This window comes from Cydia strobilella, chromosome 17, assembly GCF_947568885.1.
Source record: "Cydia strobilella chromosome 17, ilCydStro3.1, whole genome shotgun sequence".
Classification (NCBI taxonomy): domain Eukaryota; kingdom Metazoa; phylum Arthropoda; class Insecta; order Lepidoptera; family Tortricidae; genus Cydia; species Cydia strobilella.
In genome coordinates, this window is record NC_086057.1 from 12,035,664 (window position 1) to 12,059,132 (window position 23,469).

Consider the following 23,469-nt stretch of genomic DNA (forward strand, 5'->3'; position numbering starts at 1 on the left):
AAAAAAAATTGTAAATAACGCCATTATTCAACTGTTAAACTCAGAGGTACGTTCATATACTTACTTTACTCTTTGGGTACGTTTTAGAACTGGCACAGATTTTTATGAATGGTAGGTACCTAGCTAAATATGTTAATTGAAAGGTAATACATTAATAATTGCGGATTTGTACCATAATGACTATGACTGATTAAAACAAGTCACCAAACAAGTCAAGAAAAGAAAGATTACCTTAATAGCTAATACTATGTTTAACTACGTATTTCAGTAAGTCTGTAGTTAAACAGGCAAGGTCAATTTTTTTCAGCGCCAAAAATATAATCCCAATCCTATACAAATATTAACTCTTGAGTCCACCTTCAGGCATCGTTATTATTGGCCCATTCACCTCAAAAGAATGGTCGTGACCTGTCTTAGCTATTCGTTCATAAGCCAAGGGGATACTTGATGATCACTCTGATGGACCCATAATAACCGCAAACGCAAAGTAAAACAACAGAACACAACACTGGAAACTCAATAAACTAGTCTTACATAGTCGCATAGATTAATAAATAAATAAAAATTGTATTAAGCAGAAATATTGCAAACGATATTATAATGCTTATAAGTAAAGGAAAAGTGGAAAAACTCACTACTCTGCCCATTATCACCAGCGGCTTCTTTGCCACAGTAAGAAAGCGCGCCGCCGCGACGCGTCGCGTTGCAGTATCCTGAGTGTGATAGCGGGTAGGCTCAATGGCTCCATAGTCGCTATATGCCGCACTGGTCGAACTTGCATCGTTCGTTATTTTAATTTTTATTATATACCTACGCCTTAAGGAGTTGTAAATGCCGACGCCAAGAACATTTTATCTAAATATCATAAGTGCTATGATATACGCTGTCAAAGAAGCTTCCACGTAAGTTCAATTTGCTAGCTTGTACACTTAGGTACATGATGTAAACGTGTGTATGATATTTTGGTCAAGTTATAAGGTCAACGTTTCAATTATTAACCGAGGTTTGTGTATTGGGTTTGGATACTTGTGTTCAATTTATTTTTCTGTCCTCAATGAGTTTAAAAAGTCAGCCAGCAAGACCATTCAATTGGAACCTAATCTAATCTCAGTTCAGACAACACGGTTCAGAAGTAGCCCAAGGTCAGACAGCGAAAAACGAAAGAGCTTACACGTGTTCCTATCGCTAGATCCGGATTTGAAAGTGTAAGTCGTGGTTAGGGACTGATGGGACTGTACTGATAGTGATGTTGCTACGGGGAAATATTGTAATACTGAAGGGACTAAGCAAATTTTACGGCTTAACTGTGTTTTTAGTCACTCGCGCGACATTTTTGCGAGTGAATAAGTTTTATTCGTATAGGAAATTCGTAATTTTCTGGTAATCCTACCAATATTTTTGTGAATATAAAATCCCATCAAAAACATTTCATGTAAAACGTTGCCAAGACGAAACCATAAGGCTCGCACTGTCAAAAAGTTATCAGATCTTTTGTAGAGCCAAGCTTCTAACTCTACAGGCCCTAACTTCACAAACTCTACACCTTAGTCGAAATATGTGGCGGATTTGTATGTTGGTTGGATCCTGTTTCATAAGATGACTGCGGGTCATGACTGAAGCAAATTATTACTATTTCAAAGTGACTAAATGAGTGACGGATTGAACGTTCTCATCGTAACAGAAATATGGCTATGACATCAACGCAATTTATCAAGTAAATTGAAAGTGTCTTCTTCCTTTTTCCGCTACTGCAATCGCTATCTGAATATCTCATCCTCAGAAGACAGGCAGAGGTTTATGAGAAAACCCGTTCAGATTTTTTCTACTTACACTGACGCTGCATGATACCGATAGGTACTAAAACTGATACCGATTCAACCGTGTAACTGAAGTACGAGTATATCTCGCCGCGTTGCCACGTTGAAACGCGATGGACAACCTCTGCATCAGGAAAAACTCGGAGAGAGGGTAACCACTTTCCCGCAAGCGTCAAAAATACATCAACTTCTGTAAAAATATTTTCAATAATGTTATTATCCAGGGAGGAAAATGAGAACTACGTTTGTATGGAGAATCGATCATCCCCTTTCCTCCCCTCCTCCTGCTCCTCTTTCCTTTCCTCTTAATAGTTAGAAAAAGGCAGGTAGTCTATCTCGCGGGCGAGATACTATCGCGCCCTCCTGTGCTAGGCCTACTGGTGATTTAATAAATAGGTACAACACAAATCAGATGTGGGTATATTGAAAATTGTGGAAGGAATTACTTATATAAACCGTAACAACTCTACTGCCCGTGTGGAATTGTTTATCTTACGGCTTTACAAAAATACTCTCGTTGCCAAGCTTCTAGAGTGTTTTTGCAATGCCGGAGGTTACAGGGGGCGTGAATTGCGTGCCGTCCCCTCCGAATTTAAGAGAGAGCAGAGCGAGCCGAGCGGCAAAGGCCGATCTCCCAAATTAGACCGTCTATGCCCTGTATTGTAGGTACTCATCATCATGAGACCTTTTACATATTGACAGATGGTTCAAGCAACGTCTGTACGTAACAGTTCGTCTCTCTTGACTGTCTTGACCGATGCCATCGGGGCATGCATTTGTGGTAGCTGGATAAATGAACAATGCCAGCCTGTACTAAACAACCTAAAATGATGTTTCTATGCCATCAGGTATCCTGGATCCGCAAACGCGACCTCCACATCCTGACCGTGGGCGTCCACACGTACAGCAGCGACGCGCGGTTTGCCGCGCTTCACACCGACGGCACGGACGAGTGGACGCTGCGCGTGGCACCGGCGCAGCCACGTGACTCCGGTGGCTACGAGTGCCAGGTCTCCACGGAGCCCAAGATCAGCCTGTCCTTCAGGCTCACCGTTGTTGGTAAGTTCTTTCATTCTTTTTTTCCTTTTTCCTTCCTTCTCTACTTCCTTTCTTCCTACATTTTTGCTTGTCGGTTTTCTTTCAACCTCTGTTAAGGGAAATCAATTCATTTTAATAACAAACCTTCCGTGAGATAGACATATCAAACACATTAATAACGTACATATTATACGTGAGTGACCCGTTATTAATATGTTTGATATGAAATTAATTCATATTTATTATTCCCTTCTTCCTTTGACACAATCTCCTTTCTTCTTTTTTAGGAGTGATACCTCAAAAGGAAAAAACGGAACCCTTATAGGATCACATTGTTGCCCGCCTGTCCGTCCATCCGTCTGTCCCTTTATCTTGGGAACGAGTTGAAATTGAAACAATATACTCAGGTCTACAGTCCCTTGAAGCTGAAAAAAAATCAAACTTCTAAATTAACGTAAAAAAAGATACCTACAGCCGTAAATACGTGTATTTCGATAGTCCCAAAGAAATTAAAATTTATAGGTTAGGGTCATTGTGGGATCAGTGAATCACCTTTTTTTTCAGAGCGACATAAATACGATACCTACTTTATTAGTTAGGAGGTTGTTCCTTACATAGTTTGAAAGGCACACTAATTGGCTTTATATTTGTCTGTCTACCTTTAATCATGTAATTGTTATTCTTTCTTTAAAAAACCGGCCAAGTGCGAGTCGGACTCGCGTTCCATGGGTTCCTTACATTACACAATTTAAACAATGTATTTTTTATGTGAAACCGTGAGTGAAATGTCTTTAAAAAACCCGACTCTAGTAATTAAGCCCGACTCACGCTTGACTGCACATTTCTAATAGCTTCTAAAAGATCTATTTTGTGTATTTTTTTCAAAATTTTACCCCCAGTAGTTTCGGAGATAAAGGGGGAATGGCCATTTTTTGCATATTTTCTTGAATAACTTCTAAATTGTGTATCCTAAAATTATAAAAAAATATATTTGAGATTCTTACTATAAGTTCTTTCATTTGATATGTAACACGATATAGTTTGAAAAACTTAATTTTTTAATTTTCACATTTACCCCCCAAAAGTGGCCCCATGTTTAAAATTCATTTGTTTACGTTACATACTCGTCTTTGGGTCACAAACGTACATATCTATACCAAATTTCAACTTATTTGGTCCAGTAGTTTCGGAGAAAATAGGCTGTGACAAACGGACAGACAGACAGACAGACGCACGAGTGATCCTATAGGGGTTCCGTTTTTTTCCTTTTGAGATACGGAACCCTAAAAAATGGAAATTGATCCACTGTGTACTTATAGGTGTACACACTGAATATAAGACCAAGTACACAATGAATAGGGGGTGGGTACAATGATACAACTATCTTGTTCTTTTGATTATGAACAAATTTAACTTCTTTATTTTTACTTACTGTACTTACAATTTAATCAGTGTCCTCGCGTATACTCAGATCGAAAAATCTATTTACATTTATTACGTTTTCCGAGAATTACTGTCATTTATATTTAAAAGTTTTATTTTAATTTCTGAAAAAGACAGGCGTCACAGTCAACACCAACGAATTTATGAAACGAAATTTTCATACCGATTCGATGAAATGTCGAATACAGCCAGTAATGTCCTATTGATTGACATAGGTATATAAGAAAGTAATATAAGTATTATGAAATGTTCATAACCTACATACATAATTCATATCGAGATAACCATATCGGAGGAAAATATTTTATTAATTATAATCGTAACAACCTTTTCACATTATTTAATCGTTTTAAATATCGAAAGTAACAATTTCGTATTATGTTTTCGTTTTTTGTATTCGATGGAAAATGATAAAACTCGCATTTCCATTGCAAAATGTTCACGGAAAAATACAAAAGGAATCCAATATCCACCAACACTTGCAATAAAATAACAACCGAAGAGAAACCTGGGGCATAACAATGACGTGTAGGTATTTGTAGAAATACGTGCCCGCATAACGACTAAAATATATATAAAGTCACTTCCATTAATATGTGTAATAAATTCCTATTCTTCAAACTATCCTAAATATTTTCAAATACCTAATTTTTTTTTGTTTGATCTAAGATAGGCGTCCGAGTGCTCACTAACGCCCCACAAGTAATCATTTAATATTTCTTATACATAATATAACTATACATAACTTAGGTATTCTAAATAAATTTGTTATACTGTTACATATAATATGCGGGCCCCTGCACTTCCAGGATACAGTTTTCGGCATATTCCCAGACCGCAGGGTTTGAGCCATCATTAGCAAAATTGTAAAAAAGTGCGATGCAGTGTAAAAACAAACGAAGAACCATTAGTTGCAGGTGAGCTTAATGGCCCAGAACTTAGACAAGGTGATTAGTTGAAATGAGTCAGTAAGGAAAAACAATAAGAAATAAGAAAATTTGTTCGTAAAAAAACGACTTAAAAACTATTACTTGCTCTTCGCATAATACACCGAAGAAAATAAATATCTGGCTGGTATCGGAAGTGTAAAACGAACATCCATTACAAGGTGATCTTAATTGTCTCGGGCTTTTAAATTGGTGTATATTGTTGCAGTGTCGAAGGCGGAGATCCTCTCGGGGCCCGAGCTGTTCGTGCGAGCCGGATCCGATATCAACCTCACGTGCATCGCGAGGCATGCGCCGGATCCGCCCAGGTAAAAAAATATTTTCAGGTTATTTTTACACACAGAAAGACGTTGTCGGAGTCGAAGTTATCATAAAAAAGCAGGGAATTATGTCATTCAGTGCGGCGTGTCTAGAAAAGCGGTAAGCACTTTTTTTGACAGAATAACCCGTGGTGTCCTAATTCGTCGTCTTTTTAGTTTTAATTTAGTTTTATTTTACGGATAAGTTCATTTGTAACAAATGTAGAATAAGTTTTATTTATTTATTATTTTTTGTTAAATTTTAAATTTAAATCAGGCAATACGGCCTATATTACAAAATAAACACCAAGAGTAACATAGGTACATATACATTTTATAAACTTAAAACTAGAAACATGAACACTGATGTTGATGATCTAAAAAGGTGCCCTCAATGCTCGGATCACTATTAATATCTTCTAATACTATTAATATCTACTAGAGCTGGCGGCTTCCTCGCACAACGTATCAGCATTGCGATACAGTGAGGAAATGCCGCCAGCATCCTTGGTACAACGCCTCAAGGGCCTATTTTAGATTTAAGCTAGTTATTAATTACGTTTACGTAGTACCACTGTGTATATATTGTATGTAAATAAAAAATGATAAATCGATACTATTAATACTTTTAGTAAATTATCATTTTTAGGGTTCCGTACCTCAAAAGGAAAAAAACGGAACCCTTATAGGATCACTCGTGCGTCTGTCTGTCTGTCTGTCCGTCTGTCACAGCCTATTTTCTCCGAAACTACTGGACCGACCCAAAGATGGACATGTAACGTAAACATATTAATTTTAAACACAGGGGCCACTTTTGGGGGGTAAATGAGAAAATTAAAAAATAAAGTTTGTCAAACTATATCGTCTTACATATCAAATGAAAGAGCTCATTGTGAGAATCTCAAATATATTTTTTTTATAATTTTAAGATAAATAGCTTAGAAGTTATTCAAGAAAATAGGCAAAAAATGACCATTCCCCCCTTTATCTCCAAAACTACTCGGTCAAAAATTAAAAAAAAAAAACACAAAATAGATCTTTTCCTATAGGTCACCGGAAAACCTATTAGAAATGTGCAGTCAAGCGTGAGTCGGACTTAATTACTTAGTTTTTGATCCGACTCCTACGGGTTTTTTAAAGACATTTCACATAAAAAATACATTGTTTAAATTGTGTAATGTACGGAACCCTTGGAACGCGAGTCCGACTCGCACTTGGCCGGTTTTTTAATTTAACAATACAAAAAAAAGATATATAAATAATATTTGTTAAAAAAAAAAACTGAGGACGTCCTATTGCGCATAGATTCTAGTCTCGCAGATGAAACTACGCTACGGGTAATGCATTGTAGTATAATCTACTAGATATCGTTCACCAGGACTATGCAGTGTCGAAGGGGATACTCTGGGGGCAGCTCGTACGTGCCGGCTCGGTATTAACTTGACGTGCATCGCGAGCCAAGTCTCGGGCCCAGGTAATGGTGCTGTAGTCCAATCGACGACTACTGGACCTATGGGTTTAAAAAAAACTTCTATTATATTTAAAAAAAAAAAAAAATAATAGTCGGCAACGCATGTAACCGTTGGATTTGGAAGCGTCCATAGACATTTTAGTGCCAAATTCTGTAGAAAATCAGATAAATTAAAATTATTTATATATTTCAAACGTCTAACAGGGTAATTCGAACGTATACTGACATCAGAATGATATTTGAATCATGTTATTTAGTTTGAAAATGCCGGCCGTCACAAGACAATGGACTGCAATAAACTTTACCTGAGCTAACCTTTTTTTTTTTTCAACACCCACATTTTTAAGTGCCATGCTTGGTTATCACTTTTATGATATCGCCTGACCGTCTGCAAGACGTTTAAACGATTTTTGCCCTTAAGGTGGTTCACTGCCAAATGTCCTTAGTTGTACGTACAGGAACGAGGTACGAGCGAACTGCAGGATAACTCAATGAAATCAATATCACAGTTAGTCATTCTGATATCAGTGTATGTATGAATTGGCCTATTAACTATTTGTTTTTTTCTCTTACACCTATGTACTCCTTGTCCATTGGAGTATGGCTTTTTGCCGAGTTGAGCCCGGCCGTAATTGGAAAAGATGAGGTAGTTCGCTCCATTAACGTCCCCCAAAGAAAAAGGGGGAAACATGTCCGTACATTCACACGTTTTCATGACGTTTGCTTTTAGTCAGCAGTATTGACTTAACTCATGAAACGGAAATACGAAATGGTAGAGAGATAAAGACGATAAAGTGTTAATATTATTGATATCAAGATTTTAGGTAGGGGTGCAATTTTTCTATTAGGATCAATTTTATTAAAATATTGACAGTTCCCCCCCCCCCCCCCAACCATAAGAACCGTAACTGCTATTGTAAACCGAGTTTGAATTTGGAATTAATTGCGTGAAAATACGGTAAATGTTTAATGTGTTTTCCAATGGCTGTTACGGCTATTATGCGTAAAACAGTTACTTATCCCCTTATGGCGTTATTCATAAACGCGTCACTGGCTTGAATTAGCTATGAATCGTTTGTCTTTTTCTGTCATTTTGATTTATGTATTTGTAAGAAAGGGTTAAACATAATTTAATTAAATCAGGCCCGTAAAGTTTTATGAATAAGGGGGTTAGTTATAAAATTGAGCAAACCTTTGTACTTTGTACTTTGGTTGTTTGCCTTTTGTCAGGGGGGTCACGGACAGGATCAGCCACATCTTGAAGCGTGCTTCTATAAAAACATATTTCAAGCCAATGAAGAAGATGTCACAATTCCTGAGGCCTGTAAAATGCAATACCCCTCTACAGACTGCAGTAGTGTACAGGCTGGACTGTGAGTGTGGCCTATCATATGTCGGGCAGACGAAACGGAGCATTTCCACTCGGGTGAAGGAACACATAGCTGATGTCAAGCACCGTCGACCTAGGTCTGCTGTCTGTGAGCATGTCATGGATAAAGCCAATCACTCAATCAAGTTTGATAAGCCTCTGGTTCTTGCCAAGGAGAAGCGTTACATACCCAGAATGCTGCGCGAGGCCATTGAGATTAAGAAATATCCAAACTTTAATAGGGAAGATGGCTTTTCTCTACCACCAGCTTGGGATCCTGTAGTCCACCTGATAAAGGAGCAAGCGAGACATAGACTGTGAGACCGTAGTGTTGGATGATGCTGGACATTCTCATGTTTTGAAAAGATGTGTCCCGCCGAGTTTGTTGCCGGTCCCATATTGGGATACCCTCCTACAATTTAGGAGGGAATTAAATCTTCTCGGGTCCGTGGTGTAGGGTTGGAGCCGGCATAGTTTATTTTTATCGCGTATATATATATATCTTTACTTGAAAAATAATTATAGTGTATAACTAGCCTTATGAACCGATTTTGCATGTACAACCAGCCTTAAAGTTTGTAGTCTATGATTGTTCATTATTTTAGTATGTGGGTATTTTTGCATTTTGTAATTTTTCCTCAGTCACCCGTTGACCACGAACGCTGAAAAGAGTTCGAAACGTCGGGATGTATTATAAATTCAATATACGCGATATAATCCGTTTTCATAGTTTTATTTCACAAACCTTTGTAAATTTTGTCTCTTTCTAGCAAACACAACTGTCAAAATGACAAATAGGGACAAACGATTATCAACCGCTTGTTAGACGTTACTTGACAGACGTAAATGAAAAATGCCATTTAAGATCAAAACAGACAGAAATTTCAATATTAATATTTTTTGACTCGCATGATAGTCAGATAGCGAGCCAAGCCGAGTGACGTCAATCAATATAAACTATATCAAATAAGAAAAAAACCGGCCAAGTCCGAGTGGAACTCGCGCACGAATAGTTCCGTATCATTACGCAAATACGGCAAAAAAGTCACGTTTGTTGTATATTTATTTTATTCTCTTTTTAGTATTTGTTGTTATAGCGGCAACAGAAATACATCATCTGTGAAAATTTCAACTGTCTAGCTGTCACGGTTCATGTGATACAGCCTGGTGGCAGACCGACGGATAGACAGACGGACAGACAGACGGACAGACAGACAGACAGAAGGACAGACGGACAGTGCAGTTTAGTAATAGGTACGTTCCCGTTTATAACCCTTTAGGTACGGAACCCTGAAAAGATTCTTACAGTTGCGAACTTGCAATGCAGTTCTTTGACTGCTGCTAGTCTCTGTGTGACATTAATTAGTCCACAACGACTTTCAGATCAATTCGGACGTACACTGACATCAGAAAGATATTTGGATCATTATTATTTGGTTATCGATATCTTTCATTCCGTTCGTACTTGTTCGTACATATAAATGGCGTGGGAGAGTAGAGAGTTAACTAATTAACAAGGTTCAAATATCATTCTGATACCAGTTTAGGTTCGAATTGGCCTGTATATGTGTGTAAAGGGCCCACTGATTACCAGTCCGCCGGACGATATCAGCCTGTCAGTTGTTCAGAACTGTCAACTTTCTGTTCCAACTGACAGGCTGATAACGTCCGGCGGACTGATAATCAGTGGGCCCCTTAACCATAGAGAGGTCAGGTCATAATGTCATTCGCACAAAGTCATTAACAGTGCGTGGTCATACCAAAAGGGTAATGACCATCTACGCTACATTTTAACAATTTACACGATTCAGTCTGCCCGCTAATAACGTAAAGGGTAAAGTGCTATAGTCTGCGCCCACGATACAAAACTTCGCGCCGCGCCGCCGCCGCGCCGTGCCACACGGCGGAGCGGTGCCACGCCGTTACGTGGGTGCTTCGCCTTATGATTGTGTAGAATTTTAACCAGATTTAAATAATTATTTATAAGAATTATTCTTTGAACAAGTTTGGGAAAAAAACAAATTATTTTATTAAATATTTTGATGTTTTTTTTTTTCTTCAATATATGACATTTATTACAGTTTTTAAGAATTATTCTTATTCTTATTATTTATGGTAGCAATATGTTATTGAAGGGAGAGTTGAGGCAAGGAGACGGAGGGGGAGACCAAAGAGAACATACATAGATCAAGTAAAGGAACACCTCAACTCAACAACGTCGTGTCGTATCAGGCTGTCAAGGAGAAGGCAGAGGACCGACATACATGGAAATCACTCCACCGACAAGTCAAACTCTTAAATATATATGATGATGATGATGTTATTAGTCTTAGTGCCTCACTCGCATTAAATTAATTAGATTGCTTGAGAGGGATGCTCCTAATTTGATGGCATAAATAACGTGGTTCTTGTATACAAAGTTTATATACGTAGTTATTTTGTAAAAGCCACTATATTATGTTAAGCTGTAATTTAATTTAACTATCTGTATTTGCTACACCCTATTCAGGTTCCATGTGATACCATAAGAAATATGTAAATATTACCCAAAAATGTACCATGAAAGCAAGAAATAAATGAATACTGAATACTAATATACCTATATTTTAAGGTGACTCGTGTTATGAAATGTTCGTTTGTGGCGCTTTATACTATGATTAAATCCATAATTTATTCACATTCAATTTGTCCGTTTAAATTTAAAAATAAAAATATTAACAAAATTTGGCACGCGCGCGACGCGTTTAATATGTGATTAAGGATACTGAGGTTAATGCTGATGCAAATAATTTAATGCGTTTCATATTAATGTTGTTTGTTATTAAACTCTATCGCTTGCATATGTAGTGTAGGTCACAGCTGATAGACACTTGATAACTAATTTCCATGTGTGTTTTACTACTTTACAGAACATTAACTTAACGATGCAATAAACCTTGAAATTACTGTTATTTGATATACAATGGCCATTGCCATAACTTCCACTCAATTAAACCTGTTAAAACCTTAGTATATAAGCCGAGTGTTTTCTCTCAATATATTTAGTATTTAATATTGTCTTCGGTTACCACGATAGTTACTCATGAAATAAAACTATGAAAACGGATTATATCGCGTATATTGAATTTATAATACATCCCGACGTTTCGAACCCTTTACAGCGTTCGTGGTCAACGGGTGACTGAGGAAAAATTACAAAGTGCAAAAATACCCACATACTAAAATAATGAACAATCATAGACTATAAACTTTAAGGCTGGTTGTACATGCAAAATCGGTTCATAAGGCTAGTTATACACTACAATTATTTTCAAGTAAAGATATATATATATATATATATATATATACGCGATAAAAATATATATATCTTTACTTGAAAATAATTGTAGTGTATATATACGCGATAAAAATATATATATCTTTACTTGAAAATAATTGTAGTGTATAACTAGCCTTATGAACCGATTTTGCATGTACAACCAGCCTTAAAGTTTGTAGTCTATGATTGTTAATTATTTTAGTATGTGGGTATTTTTGCACTTTGTAATTTTTCCTCAGTCACCCGTTGACCACGAACGCTGTAAAGGGTTCGAAACGTCGGGATGTATTATGAATTCAATATACGCGATATAATCCGTTTTCATAGTTTTATTTTATTTAGTATTTACTTCACATATATCGGTACGCGCGTGATGCACTATACTAGTCATGTCAAGTTCATATCTTATTAGTCCTTTGAGCCCTCTGCTTTAAGACTACGCAATCTTTCACTTATTATTGCCGAAATTAGTTATTTTCAACTTGTTAGAGGTCCTTGTCTATTGTACAAATACCTAAGTAGTTCAAATGCATTGTCTTCATGTAGAATTCATAGGTTATATTCCATGCCAATGACGTTTCAGACCAATCCTTTCTTAATTAAAATTACTTGTATCCCAATAGGACAAATATATAGCGTAGCTCAGCACATGATAGTCACATCTCACCAAAATATATAATATTACGTTATAAAAATAAAACGATAAATTTTAATATCGTTGTTTCATTATGTAAAACGGAACTCCATTGCAATAGAGTTTCTCTACTTATCGACAGAATCTAATCCGCTTGTGTCAGTTGCGTCCAATTGTGAAGGTATGTTTACTTAAAAGTATAATTCATCACCAGAATCGATTATATAGGTATGTCCTTTGCAGATTTAATCGAGAATCGTAAACAATCGTTTCGAATTTATACAGCGATACGATACCGATCTGTTAAAAGTGACATTTCTTTAACCAAAAAAGTCACTTTTGACACTGACAAATCGTTATCGTACCGCTGTGATTTATTATAAGCATTGTTCGAATCGGGCCGGCAATAATTTGTGACTCTTTCAAGTGAGGTTATACTCTACGCTATAGCTACTCTACGATTGCTACGCCGTAGATTGTAGCATTATTTTGCCGTTACATTTCGTAGGCACTTCGTAGCGATTATCGTGTCATGTGTATTTCGAATGTAGTTCGAATCGGGTCGTTAGAAATGTATTTCATCATCTCTTTTTGATATCAGTCGCGTCATACTTCATAATAATATATTGATGAGAGTACTGCGAGTGAGATGCGCTGCGAATATATTAATAAGTAATGACATATTTTACATATCGAATACTACTTATTGTTTTGACATTACTCGCAGTAAATCTCATACGCACCAATTTAAATACAAGGCTCGCCCGTTACGTTTAGAAATAAACACAGATCTACAATCACTTTTCAAGATAATTTTGCAAAAGGGAAGTCATCAAGTATATGAACATTTCATGAGTGCGAAAGAGGCAGACTACAAATGAAAAGACGTGATCACTTCCGAGCTTAATAGCGGCCGCCAGCGGCTGCTTAAATGTACCAAAATGTAAGGTTAGTGTACTGAAAATTACAAGCTGTAGGTATTCAGGAGATACGGTGGGTGGTTATATCTTGGAACATATTATAAAAACAAATACATTTATGCAATCACATAATTATGTCATATTATTTCTGCATTTCTCTGAAGCGCTGGTGGCCTAGCGGTAAGAGCGTGCGACTTGCAATCCCGAGATCGCGGGTTCAAACCCCGGCTCGTACTAATGAGTTTTTCGGAACTTATGTACGAAATATCATTAGTACTTTAATGCCTGGGACATAGAATTAGGGAGAGGACCTCTGATGCTCGCGCGGGTTCGTACCTGGTGCAAAGGTTGGCCATCGCTATCCAACGTGGTAACGCGGCAAGTGTGATGGGCACCTTTGCACCCGGTACAGCTCGCGGAGGTCTTTTTGAATAAAATAATTTAGTTAGTTTTGTAGTTTATTGTTTAATTTAGATAAGTTTAAGTAATTTTTTATGATTGTATATATACCATTAACTGTAGTTTTTAATAAAATACTTTCTATATATAAATTTCATATTTATCAGTCGCTTTTCGGTGAAGGAAAACATCGTGAGGAAACCGGACTAATCCCAACAACAAGGCCTAGTTTCCCCTCTGGGTTGGAAGGTCAGATGGCAGTCGCTTTCGTAAAAACTATAGTGCCTACGCCAATTCTTGGGATTAGTTTCCAAGCGGACCCCAGGCTTCCATGAGCCGTGGCAAAAATGCCGGGACAACGCGAGGAAGATGATGATTATTTCTGTATTTAATACTTCCAATGACAATTATTGATATCATTCCGATTTTCGTATAAGCATGTTACCTTTTGATACGCAATCTTGTACACTGTAGACCTATGGAAAAAACTAACCTTATAGTTTCTTAGGGCTGAAAAGGTCTGGGTCTGGATAAGGTTGTCTGAAAGAGATCGCTTTTTAGCAATAAGACCGCATGTTGTTACCTAGTTCTATTTTCCTTTATTTATTTGTAGTTTAACATGTAAAATTGCTCAAAGGTTGACTGGAAGAGATCCCTTATAGGGATAAGTTCGAAGGCATTCGATTCGATTACCTACATTCGTTATTGTATATATTTTTGTTCTTTAATTGTGTTTGTAATCTGTCTTATGTACAATAAAGTGTTTACATACATACATACATACAAATAAAATTATAATTATTGGTGCAATAAAGAATTAATAATTAATTAACTTACATAATAGATATACATTTTATGTGTATGTAATGTGTAGGTATTTCAGTTTACATGGGATAATGCGTGCCTTTATCATCTTTAATATTATTTGATATAATCATATTTAGTAGTATTTTAGTAATGTGCTAAAATATGGGTTTTTAAGACCTGAAATATATATATATTTTTAAGCAATATTAGGGACGTCTGAAGTTGGAAGTTACAACGATCCTTCATAACATCCGAAACTAACCTACACTACCGAGTACCGACACACCACCTAAATAACTTCGTAAACTGTACATCTGGCTTTCCTGTCAAAACTAATTTAGCACAATCTATATAAATTGAGTTATTATTTAATATAGATTAATTACGACTCCTCATTTATCTAACAAGTCTCAAAATAACTTCGCAAATGTAATTAGTTTCATAATCTACTACTAATTTATATTAGTTTGGGTCTATGTTTGAAGTTATAAGTAAGTACTTTAAAAACTTGGTTAAATCTTTTATTTTAATTAAATATAAACTGAAGGTCACTGGTAATAACTTTAGGTGAACGACCTATTCTTATTATTCTTTATTGTGTTTTTTTATTGGGCTTTTAAGTACCTATGCGCGAAAGGCAAATTTTCAGTTTCGTATTATGAATGCAAATGCAAACGCAAATGTGGAAAATTTTCTATACTTTTGGTGGTGGTTATCACTTTACCGAGTGACATATCTTGCTGTATTTCAATAAACTTTAAACTACTGCCTACTTATTTACAGCTTTTCTTCCAGCTTCATCTACTGGTACCGCGGCCCACACGTTGTGAACTACGCACAGCGCGGCGGCATCAGCGTGGAAACGGAACAAAGAACGCGCACCAGCAGGCTGCTGATCGCGCGCGCTGCGCCTAGAGACTCCGGGAACTACACTTGCGCTCCGAGCAGCTCTGGTTAGTACTTTCATGCCTACCTAGCGGCCTTTCTAGCGACCTTCAACAATGGCATTAGTGTATATAGACGGAACAACGCACGCGCACCAGCACAGGCTGCTGATCGCGCGCGCTGCGCCTAATACACTTGCACTCCTAGCAACTCGACTAGTGGTTAGTGGCACTTTATACAATTAAGAGGGACCGTAAATCCAGTAAATTAGAAGAAAACAAAAGGTAGGTATGGCGCGCCGCGGGAAACTTGCGACGGAATACATGGCCGCCACACAGGTTTTTACACCATATTTACAGACTTTTACAAGCATTTCATGCGTTATTATCTAGTATGTATAACTTCAGTCCTTGAACTAGTTTTCCCTCACTCCCTCGAAAACCTACAATTCGTCTATAAGAGCGCCTTGAACAAGAACTGCCCTCTTATATTAAAAAATAACTGTTGTCACGTTCCCAAGCAGTTGTCTGTCATCCATTTCCAGCACGCCCAATCTCCTGCTTGAGAACTAAAAAAAATATTTAAAAAAATTCGGTTATTGATGAAGTTAAAGTGACGTCACAAAGTTTGTAACTCCCCCCGCCACAACATGTCACTTTTCTTGACCCCTCCTTCCCCTAAACGTGTGACGTAATTAATGGATGACCCCCAACCAAAGCCCCCAACTAGTACGAAAATGAATTCGTTTTTAAAGAGGTTTGAATGCCTATTGCTTAAACATTTAAAAATAAATTTTATTTTAACTCCAGCTTTTGCTTTTAACTATCCTGTAAAAGACTTTAAATTTTATAATACCTTAAGCTTGCAAATATTTTTAAGCTCGAAAATTTCGTTGGAATTGAAGTTTAACTGCTCGATATTAGTTGCTATTGAAAAGCTTAAAAATAAAATCCAGCATGCCCTTTATAGATATTCGGAAGTTCAAAGACCTTTTGCTTAAATTAAAATATCGTTTCAACGTTGAAATTAATTTGATTCCCTAAGTAAATAATTATCTTTCCTCCCTAGTACATAAATAGTAGATTGTTGACCAAGGGTTGAAAGGCAACCATTTCTGTCGAGGTACTTTGGCGCTCGAACGTCAAGGCAATTTTGCAAAATCAGTAATTAAAATACCTAATAGAACTACGGCCATGATTTTTTTCCATAGGGCTTACTTGCAATCGGAAACTTTACGTGTGAAGATAAATAACCCCTAGCGAAAAACTTTTACATTGAAATATTTACGAAAACACACATATTTAAAATTATTTATATGTTCCTAACACGAAAATCAGCAAGATTGCCTCTAACTTTTTAATTTATAAATTTTCGTTCTAAAACTCCACATAGTCAATGGCATCCTACTCATTCAGCCAACATAATTAAAGTATTTTAAAGAAATTAAATATGAAATAACGATTTATTAAATAAAATAAGCAATTTTTATCTTATATTCTATTTTATTTTCATGAATATAGTGCTAAATAACTTTTACCCATTTTATATCGTACAAACGTTTAACTGTGGTTATATATAGGTAATAAGATTCTGCCTTTGCTCATTTACGCAAGTGTATAAGGTTTAAAAAATATTTTTCGTTTGTTCCTTTTGGTTCCCGCCTTATAAAATCGAGTAAATACAATTCAACAAAAGAAATCAAGAATAATTTATTTTAACAATTTACATCATTTTTGATAAAAAAGATTCATTGCGGGATTAGTAAAATTAGAAAAATTACCAATTGTTCCAGGCGGGAAAATAAAGACACTATTTTTCCATTTTGTTTCCAACCAGCTGCTCGTGGGACGGAGACGCAGAGGAGTACACCACTTTTCTGCACTAGAGCAGAAACGTATCACTTTCTGCACACTTTTTATAACAACAACGACCCACTTTCAGATATGATTTTTTTAATGATAATTGTTAAATACTTCAAACGTAAGCTGGACTGTTGTAATAGCAGTTAATAAAGATGAAACGGGATATTTATTCAGGCAGAACGGAATTAGTACCAAGGTACCTAATAATCGTAAAATTAACACAGGAGTTATAAAACATTTTCATCGACTTTCTTGAGTGTTATTTTAGTTGCTTAGCTCCTCTGGTGATGCAAATATTTTAGGTTTCCAGCCGGGCTAGCACACGATTGGCGCGAGAGTATCTCGCCGCGACATAGACTACTCGTCCCCCTTTAATTCATACAGTTAGTAAGACACGGGTAGTCTATCTCGCGGCGAGATACTGTCGCGTCAATCATGTGCTCGGCCTACAGTATGAAAACGTTCTTAAATTATCGATTGTTATTTTGTTTGTTGAGGTCATAGTACATTGAATTACTTTTTGTACTCGTATCAGCAGAGTTGTCTACTAAAGCTACTACAATTTTCAAAATAAAACACAATAGGAATATATCGTCACTTGTAATATGAATTAATGTAACCGCCAAATGATGATTTGTCAGAAGCCAAAAACTAATTTGCAAATTAGAATAAGTGCTGTAACTTTCTATTTACAAATCTTATTGAAATCGTGTTTATATCAATTATTTCGAATTTGTGAGCTCTTTAAGTTAAATAAGGTATTAATAAGGCAACTGTTATAGTTTAGAAAATAGCATGGCGCTTACGTTATTTTTTTTTTTTTCAAAATTTAGGAGTTACATTAAGATTTAGTAAAAATGAATATTACAATTTTTCATTTATTTTCAGAAGTTGACATCGAGGTCTATTATAGTTAAAGAAATGTTACTATTGACTGCTGAAAGATCATATTCAAGTAAATAAGAAATTACTATGTGAACTGACGTCATAGTTACAATGGATACATTACTACGCTAGGTAAATCTAGGACGATCAGCCGTTAATTTTCTACTTGGACCAAAACTTTCCTAAAATTTGGCGCGAAGTGGCAGAACTAAAGTGGTATTCTCTGGTATTGCAAACCAACATCCATATTTAAGTCGCTGAACCTACGGTTTCTTTTGTTTTAGTTTATACTGGTTGTCATGAGGGCTCGATCCGCCCAAGCTCGGCGAGGAAATAGGAACATACGGCCTGCACTTGGTCGTAATTTGTCCCGGATTTCGAGATTTCCGGGTACTGCGAGTCAGCTTTTTTCTGTAACAATTTGAATGCGAAGCGTAAACTTTTTGCGTTAATTCTCCTCTGAGTTTTCAGCTTTGCATTTATTACCATAGCACAGTTATAAGTGAAGGCTATTTAAAAAACAAGACTAAAAGAATAAACGGCGGACCCTGTTGCGCGCACCCGAGCTGCATACATCGCCATTGTTAGTAGCTCGGTACTACTCACAGGGCTAGCGTGACTTATTTATTTACCCTCCTTTTTTGGGCAGTTGTTTTAGAGTCTGTGACAACCCTACTGTGTTCTTGTGCGGTGTCGGCATTTACGCAGGTATCAAAGGCGTCGGTCCACTGTTACTTTTTACACTGTGCCTGTACCTAATCCCAGAAAAGCCGAGTCATTTCTGCCGTAGGCGTGCGTCATATAATTTGGACGGGGTTATAAAAACATCTGAAACGCCGAATAGTGGTAATAAAATAAAGTATAAATGGAAAAGGTCACCTATTCAAGGAGGGACATATAAAGTTGCTTAATTACTTAACTTATCGGACGACATGGTAGGTATAGGTATATATAGTAACGACATAATGCGAACCTAATACTATTACAGAAATTGAATGTTACGGCCGTATTCGAACAATGCTTCTAAGAGATCACTGCGATACGTTACAAGTCGGTCAGTGTCGAGTGACATTTTTTTTCAAACAAAAACGTCACTTTTGACACGTTGACACGTACCGCAGTGATCTCTTAGATCTTAGAAGAATTGTTCGAATTGGGCCGTTATATTTGTGGAGGAATGGGATGTTGTAGGTATTAACTATTTGAATAAATATTACATATGGTGCGTCTAAGGAAATAGGTATATATATCATAATAATTAATAACAACTGGCTTTTGCGTTTATTACAGAAGATTGACATGCTGCTCATAATAATATATACATTGTACAGTGTCCGAAACATTACAAGTTACGTAAAAAGCAGAATTGAAGAAAGATCAATGTGGAAAAGACCGTCTACTAGCTCTTTTGGTGCTTCATAATTCTTTGAATTTGTACCTATAATGTACTTACTGGCAGACGCGAGGTGGTCTGTAGATCAGAAGCACTGTATTACTTTTACTGTCTACGAAAGTTCTTGCCCTAAATGTGACGGTTTTCTCCACATTGACCTAATGTTTAACTTGGCCCTTTGCAATTTTAGCAATCATCGTGTATATATTGTGTTCGTTATATTATAAATGTAGTCGAGGTGCCAAGAATTCGTTTTTATGGATTAACTAGAGACAAAGACTTTTTTAGCCAACTAGACTCACAAATATTTTTTAATATGAAAGTACGTATGTATATCAGTTAAGTAACTTGTTTTGGAAAAATACAACATCTCTTATAAAATCTTATTTACAGGCTGTATAAGTATTTATTTTTAGAAAAAAATAAGCCCAAAATGTTGTCGGCACAAAGCTTAAGCCGGTCAAGTGAAATTAAGCCAATAAAAGCAATGGCAAATCCACCGCGCGTGGGCGTCCTTATAAAAATACAAAAGAATATGAATTCTACGAAACGCTGACAAAGAGTTTTTCCTAAAAGTGGCTTAAGGCTAAAAACACACGGAAGTAGCGGAGCGCAAGTGGTAACGTTTGTAACCAGCGACGGAAAAATTTATAAACGAAGCTCTTAGTACATTTTTTACTTCAAAAACTGTCCACATGACTGACACCTATCTCACGCGTATAACTGAGAGCTATCCCTTTCCTGTAACCAGAGATGGGCATTAATCGATTAACTTTTTATTTTATTATGCTTGTGTTGTGGGTACTCAGACAACGATTACTGTAATTACTGTCACTGCTTTTGCATCTTAACATATTTCGTGAAAAACACCGACCGTATTTCATTTGTTTATAAAAGAGTGGTCGCTATTTCAGTTCCAAAATATTTTTCTTTTGAGCCCTTCACTAATCTCTGTCCATAATTGCGGGAAAACCATTTGTCTTTTTCGCGCTCCGCTCGAGTCCCTTCCTGGTCCGTAAATGTTTGAATTAGACAAAGCTTAAAAAGATGTCGCAACATATTTTTCCATTTCGATTCGAACGAGTTCCGATCAACAGGCCAATTCGAACGAATCATGCTATCGTGCATTTGTCCGTACATCTATTGTATTGTTACAGTCGTCTCGCACGATAACTAGACAACATGATTCAAATCATTCTGATGTCAGTGTATTACGTTCTAATTGGCCTGCAAATCCGTTTCTCAATGCGTCTTAATAAACTATTATTAAGAATCAAATAGATGTTTCTTAGAGGAAAGTTTTGACAGTAAATTTTCAGTTTTTGTATATTAAAATAAGTTAAAAATCTATTAAACAAATAAGCCGTTAGGATTCAGTTCCAAATCTATAGTTTACAGTTTTTGAACTTTGTATTCGTAAAATCTTGAATTACCAATATTCAACAGAGCTGCATTGTGGTAAAAGAAATTAGTAAAATTAGCAAATGTGGTTACATAGAAAATGATATGGATTTATCCATCAACAAATTCCACCAGATAAGAAATAAATAAAAGAAGCCTTTGCTGAATCCTGTTCATAAGACTTGTAAATATTTTACTTTTGCTGTTTTAGGTTAAACAGTCCTATTCTAGGCGCCTTATAAATAATAATTAACTTGATTGGGGACAATGTAATCTACTGGTATCAATTACATTACAGGGTCTTCGGGGGCCAATAAATAGATTACTTAACCTATCTCACCAAAACTTAAAGAAAGATACATTCAAGATGTCACATTACTAATAGGGTATTTGACAATACTTAGGAGCACTTTGTACTCGTACAAGTAAGTCAATTTGTGGTATTATGTCTTCAATAAAGAATGATTTATAGCTTCTTGACATTGATTGAACAAAATGCTGATTGTCTAAGATAGAAAGTAAAGTATGACTCACGCTACAACAGCACTCAATTACTTCTTTAAAGATGGCCATACACACTATGGTATGCCTGCGCAGTTTTGCCACACAGGTAAATCGTATGTGGCATTCGACTTGTAGTTTTCTAACCAGCTTCGACTGTGCAGTTTAACTGTACAGACAAAACTGCGCAGGCGTACCGTAATGTATAAATAATGGCCAGCTATGACACGAGATTTAGTAGCTGCGATCACTGAGTTATTTGTTTCATAAAATTTATAAATCACCTTGTAAATACATGTTTTTGAAGTAAATCGTTATTTTACTCCGCAGCGTTTTTTTTTACCGAAACTACCAAAACTTACCGCGGAAGCGATGGTTTTCCACACGACCGATTTTATTGTATTACTTGAGCCGTAAGTTCGGGTTTCTCTGATCAGATCTCTTTTGTTGATCACTGGACATTACAAGACACTTGTGACCTCAAAAGATTCATGATTAGTGTTGTGCCGACAGTAAATTACCGTTACCAGTAATTTCCCATTTGGGAAATTTACCAGTAAATTTAAATTTTTCCCAGTAATGTTACCAAAAACCGGTAAATACAATTTCTGTGGGTTTAACATATATTTCACTCGACAGTCGATAGAAATTAGAAAGTCAAATAAGAAAATACATATTAAAAATCGGCCTAACTATGATCGGTCTTTATAAAACGTTTTTACTCGATCATGACATTCATGACTGGTTGGTTGGCCAGATATTTTACAGTATTTGCAAACCACTATAATTATAAGTATTTTATTCGTGTTATTAGTCAAACTCAAATAGTTATCGAACGCATTCGAAAAATAATCAATCCGGTAATGCTTAAACATCACGTAGACGCGCCTTACCGAGCCGAAACTAGCTTATATTGCTAGGAGGATATAACCAAATGGAGTAGCCATTAACAGGCCTTCCCCTACCTATTTTGAAAATAGTCGGCTAATGGTCATACACAATGTATGGACTGACGTTTATCTGACATGGCTATTTTGACGTTACGTATACATTTGACATTCCCCTCCCTCGCAAAATTGGCAGACTTTTTTGTACAGCAAATTACAGACGTGGCGGCTCCGTTTGGTTATATTATCCTCCTAGTTATATTGTAAGAAACTGTAAAATAGCGGAGAGTTAATAATTACGATTTTCTTCCTTGCTTTTGACAATATGACGGAGAGAGAGATCAATCTTACCATATATTTCATACCGTGGTAGTTAGTGTCTTTGAACACATACGTTTTATTATTTCTTTTTAAATCGATTTTTTTTGTCAACAGATTCAGCTTCAGTGGTGGTTCACGTGGTGAGCGGCGAGCGTCCAGCGGCCATGCAAAGTCACGCCACAAAGATTCTCCCACACTATCCCATCTTTCTCCTATTATTCGCATTTACCACCATCACCTTTAACATCACAACACTATACCATAACCTAAAAACATTTATCATGTTCTTAAAAGTAGTTTTCCTATACAATTTCCCTAGAAAATGCGTTGTAAGATGACCAGCTATCTAGAACCGTTCTGATTTTTAAAATCCTAGGAATTACGAGAAACTGATATTAAAGAAACGAATTACTGTAAGTATCAAGTAGGTTTTAGTGGATTACTTATAGTATCGTTACTAATATGTACAGCTGAGTTCCAGTAAAATAGAAATTCCTTTGTAACATCTAATAAAGGAAAACTGGGTAAGTTCGTAGGTTAGATTTCGTAATTACGAAGATACAAAAATTTATGCTTACGTAATGTTGACTTGTCCCTATTCCCTAATGCGTAAGGTCTCGTCTCAAACCTGATGAACCTAAGTTAGATTTTATTTCAATTTCATAGAAATAAGACGTTTTTTACATCACCTATTTGAAAAAGGGCTTTTTATTCCCCGCTAGGACGGATCAAAGTGGCACATTTCTTCCCTGCTAGGAGGGATCAGTGGCACTTTTCTGTTGTAGGACACGATTTTTTTTTATTTTTGCATAAAAAATTTATAGGTTAACTAATATTTTGGAACATAATAATTTCCTCACAGGTGATGTGA

General features: G+C 36.3%; 1 protein-coding gene across 1 annotated transcript in view; it reads left to right on the forward strand.

The window, feature by feature from the left end:
• LOC134748731 (limbic system-associated membrane protein-like) overlaps positions 1-23,195 on the forward strand; it is a 123,042-nt gene extending 99,847 nt beyond the window's left edge. Inside the window, exons 4-7 of the mRNA XM_063683506.1 lie at positions 2,666-2,876; positions 5,454-5,553; positions 15,259-15,416; positions 22,713-23,195. Coding sequence (XP_063539576.1) covers positions 2,666-2,876; positions 5,454-5,553; positions 15,259-15,416; positions 22,713-22,936 — 693 coding nt within the window. The 3' untranslated portion in view covers positions 22,937-23,195. The remainder of the gene's footprint in view (positions 1-2,665; positions 2,877-5,453; positions 5,554-15,258; positions 15,417-22,712) is intronic.
• Positions 23,196-23,469: the final 274 nt, after the last annotated feature.